Source organism: Hyperolius riggenbachi, chromosome 5 (genome assembly GCF_040937935.1).
Source record: "Hyperolius riggenbachi isolate aHypRig1 chromosome 5, aHypRig1.pri, whole genome shotgun sequence".
Lineage (NCBI taxonomy): Eukaryota > Metazoa > Chordata > Amphibia > Anura > Hyperoliidae > Hyperolius > Hyperolius riggenbachi.
The window spans coordinates 38,917,856-38,936,927 of NC_090650.1; the positions used below are offsets into that span (position 1 = coordinate 38,917,856).

The 19,072-nt window shown below is 43.2% G+C and overlaps 1 protein-coding gene across 3 annotated transcripts in view; it reads left to right on the forward strand.

Annotated features, from left to right (window-relative positions):
* The window catches only part of LOC137518131 (endothelial zinc finger protein induced by tumor necrosis factor alpha-like), a 28,114-nt gene extending 18,247 nt beyond the window's left edge, over positions 1-9,867 (forward strand). For all 3 annotated transcript variants that reach the window (XM_068235501.1, XM_068235502.1, XM_068235503.1), the window contains one exon: positions 1,334-9,867. In XM_068235501.1, coding sequence (XP_068091602.1) covers positions 1,334-2,538 — 1,205 coding nt within the window. In that variant the 3' untranslated portion in view covers positions 2,539-9,867. The remainder of the gene's footprint in view (positions 1-1,333) is intronic.
* Positions 9,868-19,072: the final 9,205 nt, after the last annotated feature.

Below are 19,072 nucleotides of genomic sequence, written 5' to 3' on the forward strand. Positions count from 1 at the left end.
ATACACGTGCTTGTGTTTACCTGCTTCAGAGCGGACGCTGTCGCTCTTATTTTCATTGGCTAGCGGGGGTGTGGGCGTCTCCATGCGTCTTTACATGCGGTCAGGCGTCATTACGTACGCATGGTTTAAGTCTTTGGGCGGACGTTGTAGCCGCACAAGCGATTGGCTAGCGGCTGGAGGAGGAGAGACTAAGCCGAGCGGACGCTGTCGGCTTGTTGTTGATTGGCTGACACTGCGAAGAGAGAAGTACACAATGAGGGACTGAACTCCGTGGATTTTACTACGGAAAGTAAGTCTGAGTGTACATATGTTCTACGCTCTGGCGCTTGTCTCCTCCATTTGTTTGGATAAGTATTGATATTATGGTGAATATCATTGACAATGTGCAATATGTATGGTTTATGAATATGTATATATGCAAATTTTTTGGAACTCACGGAGTCCTCCATCAGGTCCTCTCTGGGGCAATATATAACAGCAGTGAGGTTTTGGATGTTAGAGTGTGTGCTACAGCCATCTGAGGAAAGAGCTAAACTCTGAAACGCCGTGCGTCATGGTGACCCGGCTCACACTCAGTACTGCCTGTTATAGATTTTAAATGTTCTAATAAATTCTGATTTTAGACGGTGCGGATCCTGCTATCCTATTTGATGTAATACCCTGTGCACTCCAGGGCTGATCGCTGCACGTCAAGCTACATTGGTGCTGTCACAATTGAAGTTCATACTTAATTGAAGGCATATGAGTGACAGGAGGATACAATGGTAATAAGAATGTGTAAGTGACACCACATTGCTCTACAAGCATAACACACGTCTTGCTGTAAGTACTTATAGGTCTGTTGTCACAAGAGTAACACATTGTATCCATTGTCTCATCAATCGGTACAATTTACCGCTTTTCAGTTTGTGGCCAGTGCTTTATGTGTAGGGAGGTCAATGACATGCAACTAACTCCGATTTGTATGCAAGTGTAATACAAATTGTATGCAGCTAATCACATTTATTAAGACATACATTTTAATTGACTGAATTCCAAGATACATTAGACTTGCATGTAAAGCAAAGTTAATGTCATGTGATAGGCCGCCTGTAATGAGCACAACCTTCTGCAGTTCTGTGTCAGGCTGGATAACTAGTGGTCAGTGACATGCCAATAACTCTCAGATGGTGCAAATCATATACTAATTATATGCAAAGCTATGCAGCTGCAGCATTTGGTCCATTTCTAATCTAACTTGAAATAATCAGCAGCTCACTGACCATCCCTAATGATAATTGTTCCTCCCCTCAGAATTCTCTAACAGGAAGTGATGATGTTTCTCTATTTGCAGCGCAGAGTCCTGGCATCAAGAACCCCTCAGAGACTCGTCTCTCTGTATCCACAGACTGTACAACGGATGATGATTGCATTGGACAAGAGGCTCCTGCAGATATCCCGATTACCTCAAATATTCCCCCAAACCCCCCTCACTTGTTTAACCCTGAGGGGCCCCATACCCAGCACAGCTCTCCTCTTGCAGGAGGGTCTTATTCCTGTTCCACATGTGGGAAATATTTTGTATGGAAATCACATCTTGTTATTCATGAGCGATATCACACTGGTGAGAAGCCCTATTCATGTGCTGAGTGTGGGAAATGTTTTGTTCAGAAATCAAAACTTGTTAGACATGAGAGATCTCACACTGGTGAGAAGCCCTATTCATGTGCTGAGTGTGGAAAATGTTTTGGGGAGAAATCAGTCCTTATCAAACATGAGAGATCTCACACTGGCAAGAAGCCCTATTCATGTGCTGAGTGTGGAAAATGTTTTGGGCAGAAATCGGTCCTTAAAACACATGAGAGATGTCACTCTGGTGAGAAGCCCTATTCATGTGCTGAGTGTGGGAAATGTTTTGGGCAGAAAGGAAGTCTTGTCAAACATGAGCGATCTCATAGTGGTGAGAAGCCCTATTCATGTGCTGAGTGTGGGAAATGTTTTGGGTGGAACGGAAACCTTTTAAGACATGAGAGGTCTCACACTGGTGAGAAGCCCTATTCATGTCCTGAGTGTGGGAAATGTTTTGTTCAGAAATCAGTCCTTAAAACACACGAGAGAGTTCACACTGGCGGTAAGCCCTATTCATGTCCTGAGTGTGGGAAATGGTTTAGTTACAAATCAAATCTTTTAAAACATGAGAGATCTCACACTAGTGAGAAGCCCTATTCATGTGCTGAGTGTGGGAAATGTTTTGTTCAGAAATCAGAACTTGTCAAACATGAGAGATGTCATACTGGGGAAAAGCCCTATTCATGTACTCTGAGTGTGGGCAATGTTTTGAAGAAAAAGGAAACCTTCTCACCCTTAAAAGGTCTCACTGGTGAGAAGCCATTCTCATGTGCTGAGTGTGGGAAATGTTTTGAACAGAAATCACACCTTGTCACACATGAGCAACTTCACACTGATGAGCAGAGTATATGTTTTGAGTGTGGGAAATGGTTTAGAGCAAAATCAAGCCTTGTCAGACATAAGAGATCCCACACAGGTAAGAAGCCATAATTATGTGCTGGGTGTGGGAAATGTTTTGGGTTTAAAGCAAGTCTTGTCACACATAAAAAGATCTTATACTGGTGAGAACCCATATTCATATGCTACACTAAGTGTGGGAAACGTTTTAGGCATTAGGCCTCTTTAGGTATTAGGCCTCAGCTGCCGGCCACAAGTGCCATTTGGCTGCATCTACACACAGCGTTTGGGGAACACCGCATATGTCACGTTTGATACACGGCGGCTGAGATCAGAAAGCTAAATGAGTGCCTTGCACCACTGAGATGCAGTTGGTACTAGTTGGGTCACAGAATGTTAAAAGTTAGAGGCGCTAGTCTAGTTCGGTTTCCCGCTGGATCCCCTAGTGCCTCCCTCTGCCACCTGCAGCACAATGGGGAACTATGACTTCCCTACAGCCGGCTTGCCTAAAATCTTTGTAGAAGAGGAGAGTCACATTGGGGCACACACTAAATTAACTTCCCTTGGGTGTTTTTCTGTGGGAGGGCTCAAAACAATAGAAATGTCACTATTGTGCTCCTTAACCACTTGAGGACCGCAGTGTTAAACCCCCCTAACGACCAGGCTATTTTTTGCTAAATTGGGTACTGCAGCTTTAAGGCCTCGCTACAGGGCCGCACAGCTTCAGCCTATGAGAGCCGATCGCTCTCCTGTGTTCCAGGGGGACAGCGGTGTCACCCGGCTGTCCCCAGTACAGCACTGCCTTAGATTGCAGTGCTGTACTATGTTAATAGACTGTGATTTTGCCATCTAACAGTCTCCTAGCGGCGATCGCCGCTGGGAGACTGAAGGCGGAGCGGAGCCATCCAAGCAGGGATGCACGCACAATCTCTTGCAAAACAGGCCCACAGGACCTTACGCCAATCGGTGTCAGGCGGTCCTGGGGCCACCGCCGTGGCCACGCCCATCGGCGTTACGCGATCAGCAAGTAGTTAAAGTGGATCTAAGATAAACTTTTACTCATTGCATAATTGTGCCCCCTTAAATAGTTTATAGGGCATTCCTCAAGCCAAATATGTTTTTGTTTTTTTTAATACCCTATAAACTAAGCAAGCCGCGCCCACAGCTCCTGCAGCGCTTAGGCATTATGAGTCCCATGTAGCAAGTGCTCATGGGACTTCAGTTTGGGAAGGATGAGGCTTTTCCTGAAGGAGGAGGCGTTACCAGCCAGAGATTTCAGAGGCAAGTGGTGGAGAGGGGAAGAGGGAGGAGTGACGTTTTCACAGGCTGGAGGTTGGAGATGCAGCTTGCCTGTGTGTATTGATAAGCACAATATGGCTGCTCTCGTATCACAGGAAGAAATAATCATATACTGTTGAAGCTGTTTGGTAGCTAGATTTCCTATATAAACTATCTAAACTTTAGATAAGATAAATAGGCAAGTTACTTGCTATAGTTATTTTTTTTATCCAATATAGTGTAGTAAGTTATTGCTCCAGGAGATAACGAGTATGTTGAGTGGAAAAATACTCACAAAGCAAACTTACTGCAAAGGCATCCACTGGCAGGTGGGGAGATTATACCCCCAATCCCACTTGGTGTAAGAAGTCACTTTCTGTAGGGAAGGAAGGGGTAACACCACTGAGGGTGGACAAAAAGCAGCAAAGCTTGATACAACCGAGGCTCCAGCAATGATAAAATACATTAACCACTTTACCCCCACGCATACGCATTTCTCCGTCCCTTTTTCCATCCTTTCACCACCAGGAACGGAGAAATGCATACTTTCTACGCTCCCACCGCTGCCCGCGTTCCCGATCGCTCTAGCGCGCACTCCCGCTCGTAAACACACCGCCGGCCGCTCGCCCGGAGATCAATGAACGGGAAAATACATTCCCGTTCGTTGATCTAAGCCCCGCAATGATCCACTGCTTCTCTGATAAGCAGCGCGATCATTGTGGGAAAAAAAAAAGTTCCCAGCCTCTTTATACTTCCTGCAAACGTCCTTCCGGACGCTTGCAGCTCGCATAAACAAAATGTTACTGTGGCCATCTTGTGGCCAAATAGTTAAACTACACCCTAAAGCATTTTTCACATACAAATAAATTAGTTTTACACACAAAATTAACTCCTTACCTCTCACACTCCCCAATTTATTTATTTTTTGTAATTTAAAAAAAAAAATTACAATTAAAAAAAATACATAAATAGTTACCTTAGGGGCTGAACTTTTTAAATATTAATGTCAAGATGGTATAACACTGTTACTTTATAAACTACGGGCTTGTAATTAGGGATGGACGCAAAACTGAAAAAAATGCACCTTTTATTTCCAATTAAAATATTGGCGCCAAACATTGTGATAGGGACATAATTTAAACGGTTTTGTAACCGGGACAAAAGGGCAAATACATTTCATGGGTTTTAATTACAGTAGCATGCATTATTTAAAAACTATAAAGGCCAATAACTGAAAAATAATAAATGTTTTCCTATTTTCCCATTAAAACACATTTAGAATAAAATAATTCTTGGCATAATGTCCCACCTAAAGAAAGCCTAATTGGTGGCAAAAAAAACAAGATATAGTTCATTTCATTGTGATAAGTAATGTTAAAGTTATAGACGAATGAATGGAAGGAGCGCTGAAAGGTGAAAATTGCTCTGGTGGTCAAGGGGTAAAACCCCTCAGGTGTGAAGTGGTTAAAGGAAACATGAGCTGAATGCAGTATATAAAGCTATACTTACCCGGGGCTTCCAGCCCCAAGAAGTCTCTGTGCCCCTCGCTGCAGTCCCACTGCCATCCAGTCTCCTGCTGTCCCCTCTGCAGCAGCTCATGACCCAGCGCATGTGAGCACGCACCACTTGACAAACAAACCTTTGAAGGATATACTGTATATGAGGATTTCTATTGTGGCCTATGTGGTCATAAAGGAGGAACACATTTACAGAGCTGTTTAACTTCACAAGTACAGTGTGGTAGTCTCCCACTGGTTGTACTGCGACCTAGTGGCCCTCGCTGAAATGACATAAGTATATGAATTAACCACTTCCCTACCCTGGTCGTTTTCACAGTTCAGCTCAGCTCTGATTACTTTGGCAATAACTTTATTAATAATTATCACAACTAATGATCTATATATTGTTTTTTTAAGGACACCTTTGGCTTTTTGTGGCTGATATATATACTGTGTAATTTTTTTATTTTTTTTTTTTATTTTTTTTAGTAATTACCTTATTTTCTATGCATTTTAAAAGGAAATAAGAAAAAAGTGAAAAAACACACTATATCTACTTTCATGCATTATAGCTTTAATGTAAACCGTTCTATAGTACATTAAACAGCTCTATAGCATTTTTATCTGCTCAGAGATAAGTAAACAGTGTTATCTTGAATTTTGTAGAGAGGAGAGTGCAGTAACTTATTTTCAGGGCATGGGGCAGGAAGTGGTTAGACATTAAGACAACAATAAAATCATTATATAGTGGCCTGTATAACATTAAATTAATCAGTGGAAGAAATTTTTTTTTTTTTTGAGGATATAAACTGAGCAAAAGAAAATCTGTGTGTTAGTAAACTTCTTCCAGCTGTTTATTCTGGACTAAGGGCTCTCCACGCTTTTATCCAAATTAATTCCCTCTTTTGACAAGAGACCGAGCAATTTATATTGTGCTTTCTCCCGGCAGACTCAGTACTTCAGGTCAATGGCCCGAAACGTAACTAGGCGGAGCAGCCCTTGTGACTGCAGGGGGCCCCAGAGGTGTGAGGGGGGCCCCAACTACTAACCCTCCCTTTCTCTGATACCCCAGATCAGGTGTTTTGTGACTACACTTGTTATGGGTGGGAGATCCTGATGGCCACACTTGTTTTATGGCCCTTGTGAGATGGGCCTCCAGGCTGGGAGGGTCACAGAGAAGAGGGAAAGGAAAGTTTGTGAACATTAAGGGGCCCCTTATAGGTTTTTCTGCGGGGGACCATGATTTGTAGTTACGACCCTTGCTACAGCCACTAAAGGTGCACTCCACGGGTGACCAGTAGAGATGGCTGAACACTTCCTGGCCAATTTGGGCTGTTTGACGTTCACGTTTTACATGTTAACAGAGCAATGGGGAGCCTTGCAGCCAAATGTAAAGATGCTTTAGCTCCAGCTGTACTTAGCATAACTAGAGTTGAGCGGGGAGCGGCGGTGTGTGGCGGCGGTGTGTGGAGTTCTTCAATCAACTTCATGACGTTTGCAAAATTAGAGGATATTGGCGTGGGGCAAGGTACAGGTAAGTATGGTTAATTAAGAAAAATAAAGGATTTTTGTAGTTGTGATTTTTAATTTAACCCTTTGTGGTAAGGGGTACTTTGTACCCCTATACTCATTTCATCTGGGAGGGGGGCTGGTATCTTGGGGTCCCCAGATACTCCCAGATGCCACCCTGAACCCCCCCTTCCCAGGGCATCATCACCTCCACCTCCTCCTGGGGCACCGGAGGTGGGGAAGAACCCCTTGTCCATAGACTGGACAAGGGCTCTGGGGGAGAGGTGGAGGCTTGGCTGCCCCCCCCCCCCTCTCATACCATGGACCATGCGGGCTGGTATAGCTCAGGGTGCAAAGCCCCACGTGGCCGGGACTCCGCATTCTGGCTATCCCAGCCTGCATGGGGGACATTGGGTTAAAGAGGCTCAGAAGGGGGGACCTCACATCATTTTTTTTATTTTTTTTATTTCCCACACTCCTTTAAAAAAAAAATCAATAAAAAAATATACATTTTCTCAAAATCTGCAAGGCCTTATTGAAATTTTCTTTTCTCTTGTTCCCAAATGCCCTCCTGAACATACCCTGCAAATTCGGTGTTTGTAGCAAGTAAGGGGGCTTTGCTTTTCATCACTAAAGTCGGCGGCCCCCACTAAAACATTTCCCACAAATGATTCTTGTACCCACTGTCCTCCTCCACATACCCTGACAATGTGGTGTTTCTAGCACGTCATGGGGCTTTACTGTTAACGGGTAAAGTCGGCGGCAGTTTGCCTGCCATTTAATCAGAATCAATTTATTTCTCCAAATAAGTTTGCACTTACAAGGAATTTGTCTTGGCAGTTGCTTAACAAACACAAGCAAAAACAATTGTAGTAGGGGTGGATGAACACCCTGTAGAAAAAGTCACAGGAGACAAAAAACGGGAGCCCAGTAGTGCAATATGTCAATGACCACAATAACAGAAAATAAATTAAAAGCACTACTCACAAAGGGAGGTTGCTGGGGGCAACCAACCACAGGAAGCAGGTGGAGACAATAAACCCGACTCCACTCGGGGTGGTCCTAGCCAGAACCGGAAGGATGGTCGCTCTCTTAGTGGAAAAAGGGGGACAGAGTCCACTGTGGGGACTCCACTGGTGGTCTGCCACCTCCCCTCGGACAGGATGTGTTCGGGGGTATACTTAGCACGTAAAAGGGAAAGAGGCGCCCTGATGTAATAAAAGCATCTAAAATCAGCTTAAAATCGAAAAGTGCTATGAGGTAGCTTACCTCAATGACGAAACCTCTGTAGTTAATACAAGGGATTTTTATTTGCACAGGCAACGCGTTTCGTGGGTCTCAGCCCGCTTCATCAGGCCAGTAAAAGCGCCAAATAGAAAAGATCATCTAGCATAGGGAGCCTCCTCCTCCAAGCAAAAACAATACAAGGACAGACAGTATGTATATTACAAGTCAAGGACAGTACGTGAGAATAGTGGCAGTAAGCAATGTGAGAATTGATCATTTTCAGTTCTGTGCTGATTGCTTTCAAGTCCTAGCAGCTCTAGCATGGTTCAGCATTAAGTATGGCTACTGCCTGAGGGAAAAAAGCTGTTCCTGTGTCTGGAGGTTTTGGTAGCGATTGACCGGAATCTTACTCCTGAAGGCATGCGTTGGAAGATGGAGTGAGCTGGGTGAGAGGGGTCAGAGTTAATTTTGCTTGTTCTCTTTCTGCACCTGCTAGCGTAAAGATCCTGCAGGGAAGGTAAGCTACAGCCAATTATCCTTTCTGCTGTTTGGATGATGCGCTGCAGCCTCCCCTTTTCTAATGCTGAGCAGGAGCCAAAATATATAGTCTTAGATGATGTCATGGTGGATTCAATGATTGCAGTGTAGAACTGCACCATTAAATTTTGAGGTAGGCCAAACTTCCATTGGTGGTACATCTTCTGTTGCGCTTTCTTGATGATAGTGGCAGTATTATTGTTTTAGATTGTTTAAGATTGTGGACCCAAGAAACTTGATTGACTCTACCTGGGTTATTGTGGATCTATTTTTGGTTAAGGGGAGGTGCTGGGGGGAGATCTCCCAAAGTCTATCATCATCTCCATGGTTTTGAGAGCATTTAGTTCCAAGTTGTTGCTGCTGCACCAGGAGGAAAGCTGTCCCACTACATGCCTGTATGCAGACTCATCCCCAGTTTGTATGAGACCAACTACTGTTGTGTCATCTGCAAACTTCAGAACCTTAACAGATGGATCTGTGGAGATGCAGTCATTGGTGTACAGTGAGTAGAGCAGTGGGGAAAGCACACAGCCCTGGGGTGCACCAGTACTGACTGGCTTGATGTGTGCTTCCCAAGTCTAACCTGCTGTCTCCTGTCGGTTAAGAAATTGGTTATCCATTTGCAGATTGATTCAGGTATGTGTAGCTGGGAGAGCTTGCTGTGTAGCAGTGATGGAATTATAGTATTAAATGCAGAGCTTAAATCTATGAATAAAATCCTGGTGTAGGTTCCTGGGGTGTCTAGATGCTCTAGTACATAATGCATACACATTTTTACGGCATTAAGTCTATGAAGCCCAGTGCAAACAGCCGGTTCGCGAACATTTGATGTTCACTACATAGATAGTGACCAGGGTCATTAGGGAGCCTTGCCCAAAGGCTCCTTACTGGTTTACATACTGGCTTGAGCTGGGATTTGAACACTGGTCAAAGGCTCAAATCCCACATCAATGGCAACAGCCTTACCAGTACACTATCCAGGTGACCAGCTGACGTTTGTAATGCTTCCTGTTTAATTGTTTTTTTCAGTGGTCTCTATGGTGATGACTGTCAGTAGTGATGGGTCAGAGTTGTGGAAGGTTGTAAAGTCTGAGGACACACTGTGTAGGGGAGACACATTCCTAGCATTTCTCTTGTATTGTCCAATGTCACTTCTAAATAACTGTATGCTACATCCTTCATATTGGAGGCCACATGGACAGGTTATCAGATATATTAGAAAACTGCAGCTGCAAGTGATAGAGCTATGTATAATAATAATAATACATATTGGAGAGGGGATATTAGTTGTATGGGAGGGAGTACTTGGAGCTTTATAAGTGTCCAATAAAAGTTTCTATTTTGAATCTAACTGGTCCATGCTGTCTTCTTTTTTAACATTTTTTTTGGTACTTATCCGTTAGCCGGGCGCATCCTCTAGGTGGCGACAAAACTCCACCAGAGTTACAGCTTTCCCTACTATCCATGTCGGCCTGGAGGGGGAATAGTAATTAGCGCCACCTGCCGGATGCGCCCGGCTAACGGATAAGTACCTTTTTTTTTTTTTAATGCATTTTATCCTTGTTAGGGCCTCTGGTATAATAATTTTTTGCTATCACTACAGCTGGCTTAGTGTGCGATTAGAGTAATGCTGGAATGGAGAGATAAATTGCTCAACAAACCTTACTCCATGCACCCATCTCTGCAAAGGGGGAACTACCAGACAGCAGAAAACTGTATAGGAGCGGTAGGAGGCCACAAGACACAAACGAACTGTGTAAGGCAGGGGTCCGCGGCCCACTGGCGGTCCGTGGGCTGTTTTGTGCTGGCCCGCAGGTCTCTCCCTCCTCCCCCTCCCTTCCTCCTCCCTCTTCCTTCTCCCTCTCCCTCCTTCTCTCTCTCTGTGTCAGGAGGTGGTGCTGTTCTCATTACAACATCAGTTATGCTTCCTCTGAACAGCTCGATGATGCTGAAAAACTCTGCTGCATGCTGCTCAACTGAAATGAAATAGAAGATGCTGGACCCACGGTGGTAAGGCTGACTGGGGGGGCACATCTAGCTGCCTAACCTGGGAGGGGGGCTACAGAACGCTGGGGGCACATCTAGCAGCCTAACCTGGGAGGGGGGCTACAGAATGCTGGGGGCACATCTAGCTGCCTAACCTGGGAGGGGGGCTACAGAACGCTGGGGGCACATCTAGCTGCCTAACCTGGGAGGGGGGCTACAGAATGCTGGGGGCACATCTAGCTGCCTAACCTGGGAGGGGGGCTACAGAACGCTGGGGGCACATCTAGCAGCCTAACCTGGGTGCAGTGCTACAGAACGCTGGGGGCACATCTAGATGCCTAACCTGGGAGGGGGGCTACAGAATGCTGGGGGCACATCTAGCTGCCTAACCTGGGTGCAGTGCTACAGAATGCAGGGGGCACATCTAGCTGCCTAACCTGGGAGGGGGGCTACAGAACGCTGGGGGCACATCTAGCTGCCTAACCTGGGTGCAGTGCTACAGAACGCTGGGGGCACATCTAGCAGCCTAACCTGGGTGCAGTGCTACAGAACGCTGGGGGCACATCTAGATGCCTAACCTGGGAGGGGGGCTACAGAATGCTGGGGGCACATCTAGCTGCCTAACCTAGGAGGGGGGCTACAGAACGCTGGGGGCACATCTAGCTGCCTAACCTGGGAGGGGGGCTACAGAACGCTGGGGGCACATCTAGCTGCCTAACCTGGGTGCAGTGCTACAGAATGCAGGGGGCACATCTAGCTGCCTAACCTGGGAGGGGGGCTACAGAACGCTGGGGGCACATCTAGCTGCCTAACCTGGGTGCAGTGCTACAGAATGCTGGGGGCACATCTAGCTGCCTAACCTAGGAGGGGGGCTACAGAACGCTGGGGGCACATCTAGATGCCTAACCTGGGTGGGGTGCTACAGAACGCTGGGGGCACATCTAGCTGCCTAACCTGGGAGGGGGGCTACAGAACGCTGGGGGCACATCTAGCTGCCTAACCTGGGAGGGGGACTACAGAACGCTGGGGGCACATCTAGCTGCTTAACCTGGGAGGGGGCCTACAGAACACTGGGGGCACATCTAGCTGCCTTAAATGGGTGGGGGGGGGGCTACAGATCGCTGGGGGCACATCTAGCTACCTAACCTGGGAGAGAGGATACAGAACAATGGGGGCACATCTAGCTAACTGGGGAGGGGGGCTACAGAACACTGGGGGTACATTTAGCTATCAATATTTGGGAGGGGACTACATAACACTGGGGCCAAATCTAGCCATCTAAACTGGGGAAGGGGCTACCTTATACTGGTGGAACATCTGTGCCTGTGTGAGGTTGTTTTTGAGGCCCAGCGGTTTTCCATATGCCCGCACCATAGCCCTGTTCCCTGCCCAATCTAACTTGCTGACAACAAGAACATACCAGCCCCCCCCAGCCGGTGCCCAGACAAGTGTTTGGACAGGAAAGCGGTTCCCGGGCCAAAAAAGGTTGGGGACCCCTGGTATAAGGTGTCAGGTTTTCAGTTATCAACAATTAATAGAGATTTATTAATTGAATAAAAACACAATTCATGTCCTTTAAAAATATAACCTTATAGGATTGCATTTTTTATTATAGATAATAGCAAGTGTATCCTGATTTATATTATATATTCATGCATACAGACTAACCAGCAAGCTCATGGTGAACTAGAACTCATTGGAGTGTGTGAGGGGCTGCAATGGTCCTAAAAGCCCCCTTACTAAAATGCTAAGAAAAACAAACGTTTGCTTTCTTAAAACAGAAAGAATTTGCGATAATTCAGGTTGGAGTGAGCTTGAGATGTCTCCCAGTGCATCACTGCTGAATATATGCAAATTAACCATTGTTACCCTGCATATTCATGCATGCTTGATTTATCATATGGATTACAAGAAATAGATTTCTTTATACTGTTTTATATCAAATGTAATTCTGACTCAAAAAGAAAGGCAAAGAACGCCTAGATACTTTCATAAAAACTGCGCAACTTTTTTCCATTCTAGAATGTCAGTTAAACGCAGAGGAGTTACAACTTTAATTAAAAATAATATTCCATTTCTAATAATCACAGCCATTACTGACCCGCTAGGGAGATTCTACATTATACAAGGAGAACTCCACTCCAAAGAAATAATATTGGTAAATGGCTATGCGCCTCCAGACCAGACCCTCCAAACAATTCAAGATATCCACACTAAAATTCTCTCATTACCTAACCTACCTATTATATGGGCAGGGGATTTTAACTTAACTCTTAATGATGCTTTAGATAAATCTTTGCCCTCCCCTGACAGGCTCTCCAAAGCATAATCGCCAAACTTTAAGCTAAATTTTACAAGATTTAGCTATTTCAGACACATGGAGAGAGCTATATGGTCCAAAAAGAGGTTATACGTTTTACTCAATCCTTATAACACGTACACTAAAATAGATCACATTCTGTTCTCCACTAACCTGATCCCTTCTCTCCATTACACAAGACACATTCCTCTGAGTTGGTCTGATCATGATATGATCCTGACTTCATTTGATTGGTGTAACCTTCTACCTGTCCCCCACAATGGCGCCCTAATGATTCCTTTCTAATAAATCCAACTACTATTCTCAAAATCTTTGAAATGACACATTACTTAGAGACCACACCAATGTCAAAAACTTTCGCCCAATCTCCTTACTAAATTTTGATTTCAAACTCCTCACTGCCATTTTAGTAACCCGTCTTAATACATTCTTACCAGCCCTAATTAACAGGGATCAAGTTGGGTTTATCCCATTCCTTCAAGCTTCAGATAACATTAGACTAAATGTTCTCCTCATTCAGCATGCCAACTTAACCAAAACACCTCTTACTCAGCTTACAATCGATATCGAAAAAGTTTTGACACACTTGAATGGTCCTATATGTTTAAAGTCATTGAAAACGCTGGTATTACGGGCGCCTACCTTAACATTATTAAATCACTTTATTCTCACCCACTCGCCTCTATTAAAATTGTTGGTTCTGTACCTTCTCAGTTTCCCATACTTAGGAGAACTAGGCAGGGTTGTCCTCTGTCCCCGGCCCTATTTGCTCTCTCTATTGAGCCACTGGCAGAAAGTGTGAGGAAACACCCACAAATCCATGGATATCTAACAGGCAAGCTTGAACCTAAACCTTCATTATTTGTTGATGTCCTTCTTCCACTCACCAATCCATTGACCTCAATCCCTCATCTCTTTACTTTGCGTTCACATTTTGATGGCTTTTCTGGATTGCAAGTCAATGTAACCAAAACCAAAATAATGTCTTGTAACACAGCCACAGCTCAAGGTCTTTCCATAGCACACAAATTTAATTTCCAATTCCGTGACCAATATATACAATACTTAGGTATAAATACAATACAATAACATTTCTATAGTGCTTTTCTCCCATAGGACTCCAAGCGCTTAGGCTCTCCTAGATTCAGTAATTGGTAGTAGGATGAAGTATTCACACAACAAAAGTTATATTTCTGTAAATGCCAAACTTAACAGGTGGGTTTTCAGTCTAGATTTAAACACGTCCAGGGATGGAGCTGTCCTGATCTGTTGAGGTAAAGAGTTCCAAAACGTAGGGGCAGCATGACAGAAGGCTCTGGGACCAAAAGTTTCCAAGTGGACTCTGGGTATGACTAGATTATTAGAACCTGTGGATCTGAGAATGCGGGGATTGCTACACAGCTGCAACATATCTTTCATGTATCCAGGGCCCAGATTACTCAGGGATTTAAATGTCAGTAGGCCGATCTTAAAGCTCACCAATAACTATCATACCATGTATAAATGGATTTACACTCCCCAAATTGCCAAACAAGATATGATGGATTGGGATGTTCCCTCTATATCCTGGTCTGGCAGAATCAATGCCATTAAAATAACTCTTTTACCTCGTATTACATACTTTTTTAGAGTACTCCCCATTGCACTTAAAACAGCTGATATCCTTTCTCTCCAAAGAGCAATCTTTAACTTTATCTGGCAAAATAAGAAACCGAGAATTAATAAAACTACAATGATGTGGCACAAGACCAATGGCGGCCTATCAGTTCTTAATTTGCTTAGGTACTACAAGGCTTCTCAGCTGGCACAACTGCCTCTTATCTAATCTGGATTTCGTGCTCCGGCCTGGGTGCACATAGAAAACTTGAGTTAAATCCATATACTATTGGGGCCCTGGTCTAGTCGCGTAAACTCATACCTCCTAAAATTGTTGTTGACTCGCCTGCTACTACCCATACTCTCCAGGTCTGGCGAAAATCTTGCTTCAAATTCAAATTACAGTCCTCCCCCTTAGTCCTTACCGAATTTTTGGGGAACCCAGACTTTATAGCCGGATTGGAACCTCGGGCCTTCCTCTGGTGGCAATCGAAAAATATTACCAACTTGAGCTCAGTTTTAGAGCAGAGAAAACTTCCCACCTTACAAAATTGGATCACTAAAATTCAACCTCCTCGTACAGAGAATCTCCGATGTAATCAATTCTACTATTACCTTACTACTCTTACCAATCCTAATACAGAAATTATTATCTCCTCATTTGAACGTTTCTGTCAATCTGATCCACTAGCTAAAGGAATGGTCTCTTTCCTTTACTCTACTCTGAATACTCAACCGGAGGACGCCCAGTTTCCATTCCGAGCTGACTGTGAATCTGATTTACTCAGCCCCTTTGATAATGAAGATTGGCGCTCTTCTTTAGAAACCCTATCAAAATGGAACTTACAATTTTCCAATATGGAAGTATCTCTCTGAACGTACCTAGTTCTTCAAAAACTATCTAAGATATATCCTACCTATCCTGAGGTCTGTTTCAGGGGTTGTTCTCTCTCTTGGTCAATGTTCCATATCTGGTGGGAATGCCCAAAAGTTTCCGCGATTTGGACCAAAATAACTAATACTATATCCAGAATCGCTCACTATTCACTCACATCTGACCCCAACATTTTATTACTAGGTCATCGGCCTGATAAAATGAAATATTCCACTCATAAATTGGTCCAACATATTGCTGCCTCTCTGAAATTATATCTTGCTACCCAGTGGAAACCTGCACTACCCCACTGTCCTGACCAAAATAGACCAAAAAATGATCTTTCAACGCATTAATGCAAGTCTTAGATAATATGGAGCACTTCGAAAAAGTCTGGAAACCTTGGGCTGAATACAGAGGGAACACTACTATGACTGAACTATGACTGAACTATGACTGAACTAATGAATGTATAAACGATTTGCCAACTTTTTGTTATTTGAAAGATGTCAATCTAAAACATATACCCTCTTTTTCTAACTTTCATAATAGAGTAAACCTTTGCTGCACTCAATATATACTCTGACTGTAGTCTGTACTGCGACACCTACCTTTATCTTTCCTTAAGAAAAAAAGAAAACAGGAGCGCACCGCTGTTGCAATAACTTTTTTACTATGATTTGACATTGCTGGTAAATATTACACTTACAGTGTATGGGTAATAGATGCGCCTGTCAGGCCTGCCGTCTATCCTCTCCTGTGTCCCGCGCTTCATCAAAGGCAGCGCAGGGATTGTTCTTTTTGCTTTATCTTTCCTTATTGCTGATGAAGACCTGTTGTCGTTGTTGTTGTTACTATTAATTTAGGTTAATGCTGATATATACTGTTATCTTACTGTTGTATAATATCATTGATCTGCCTTCTTGGAGGCCAATTTATTTTCTACTGTTGTTTTGCATATGTATGCTTACCTTGTTACGCTTATCAATAAAGCTCCTTTTGAACACTAAAAAGAAAGGCAAAGAGTTTCTTTTCCTCTAAGTTCAGATTGCTGACAAAATGCTGATCCAGGTATATGTGACTATTTCTTTAGGCAAATCTTAAAAGTTTACTCTGCCTTGGACAATATTGAAGCCCCAGTGTCTCTATTTGCCGTCCAAAGGTTAGAAGTGAAGACAGCTTGAAGTTAGAATAAAGGGATATATTCTTTGTATGAAAATATTCACTATTAGGAACATTTCATTGTTCATAGTGGTTCTCACATATCATGTAATAGAATAAATATTGTGTTCATATTCTTGTGTAAGTGATATATGAAATATATTTAAATATCATATGTCAGTTTATAATCAATACCAAATGTAGAATATAATTCTGAGATTTTCTACAGAGCTTGTATGTATGTTTTAGTTATAATCATTAACTCTTAGGCCAAACACTCAAGCGACCTAAAGAGCCGTATTTGCTGGGATAACTTTCTTGAGTCTTATTGTTGACCAGTTTTTTGTGTTCAGGAATTAAAAGGAATGAATTGTCAAATAAATAACATGCTCTTTAGATTAGGAAGAGTTCAAAGTTTAAATGTCTTTATATACTCTCAGAACGCAATACGAAAGTGCCCCTTGCTGGAAAACTACACATTCAGAAATGGGAAAAAATGGGATATCAAAATTATCTTGATTAATCTGATCGTTAAATGAGCTAGTTAATTTTAAACTTTAGTCACACCTTTCAGTTCTTGATTCGGTCCAGTTAACCTGGGGACGGAGTTATAAGTTAGTTAGAGGGGTATAAATTAAGGGTGCATGAGACACTCTACACACACACACTCTCATCCTCTGAAAGAAGGGACATACTTTCAGACACTCTGGAAGGAAAATACACTCTCATCCTATGAATGGAAAGAAGGGATCCCAGACTCTCACGCCCTACAAACCTTGAGGCCACTCCCAGATCGGGTTAGCAGTGCAGGCCTGGCCAGATGCCTTATTCCATATTATTGGTAATTATAAAATGTAATTATGTCAAAGCCAACTAAGTTAGGGGTTTGGATTTTTAGAGATTCCATACCTAGTATAGAATACCCTGAACATGTGACCTTCCTCAGCTTCCTGGAATTGCAACTAGGAATATCTGTGTTTGATTTGGGTTAATTTTTCTCTACATTTTTTATAAATGTATGTTATTGTTGGTTATTGATTCCTATGATTTGATTTATAATTATTCTGACAACTTTTGTATATTAAATTAATTATTTTAAAAGTAAATAGCTGTCCTGACTTTTCACTCAGTAGCTTGAAAAACTCGCTATAAGAACTTAAGGTTGGGCGTTTAATATAGTAAGACTCCTCCCATTATTTTTGTAGGAGGCCTTAGCTTTTGATTTTATACATCCGCTTATAGTTTATATGACCGTATCGTATAACGCCTGACAAAGGAGGGGGGTTGGGGGTGCACTAGACATCAGGGAACCATATAGGGGAAGGAATGGGAAACTAGATACCTGGGAACTGTATAGGGGTGGCAGGAGGGGCCACTAGATACCAGAAAACTTTATAAGGGAGGGAGGAGGGGCCACTACACACCAGGGAACTGTATATGGGAGGAGAATCTAGATACCAGGGAACTATATATATATATATATATATATATATATATATATATATATATATATATATATATATGTATATATATATATGTGTATATATATATATGTATATATATATATATATATATATATATATATATATATATATATATAATGGTGGAGAGGCCCCTAGACACCAGGGAACTGTATAGGGGAGGGTGGGAGGAGGGGCCACTAGACACCATGGAACTTGCGAAACAGTTCTTGCTCATCCCTACCACAATGTGGATTGTCCCTGCAAGTATGTGCACAGGAGGCGATACATGCACAGAGGGAATCCCATAGGAGAGTGGGTGACAGTTGTTTCCATCAGAGTATGCCAATACACTGGAGAAGGCTAGAGCAGCGTGGAGACATCTGTGAGTGTGATACCCCATGCTAAACTTGATTCAATGAGGGATCCTTACATGTTTTGCCAGGATTTCCGGGTACCACAGTGTCTCAGGGTTCATAATACAGTATCATTCACTGAAGCATAAACAAACCTATATATAGACTGTGCAAAGCCAAGTCTGTCCCTGTGCTGCTACAAACATTCTACCTAGTAAGAGAATACATGGGGGTTAAGGAGACATCATCTCAATATAGCTCATCATAGAATGATTATACAAAATGTCTAAACACAATATAATTTGACAATGATTGCATATAAATCTAATGATGTCATAACTTTGAAAAAGGGCGCGTTTCATCCATAGGACTCCTCAGTAGAGTTGGGCCGAACCTCCGATTTTAGGTTCGCGAACCTGGTTCGCGAACTTCCGCGGAAGGTTCAGTTCGCGTTAAAGTTCGCGAACCGCAATAGACTTCAATGGGGATGCGAACTTTGAAAAAAAAATAATTATGCTGGCCACAAAAGTGATGGAAAAGATGTTTCAAGGGGTCTAACACCTGGAGGGGGGCATGGCGGAGTGGGATACATCCCAAAAGTCCCCGGGAAAAATCTGGATTTGACGCAAAGCAGCGTTTTAAGGGCAGAAATCACATTGAATGCTAAATGACAGGCCTAAAGTGCTTTAAAACATCTTGCATGTGTATACATCAATCAGGTAGTGTAATTAAGGTACTGCTTCACACTGACACACCAAACTCACCGTGTAACGCACCGCAAACAGCTGTTTGTGTAGTGACGGCCGTGCTGGACAGGTATGCAG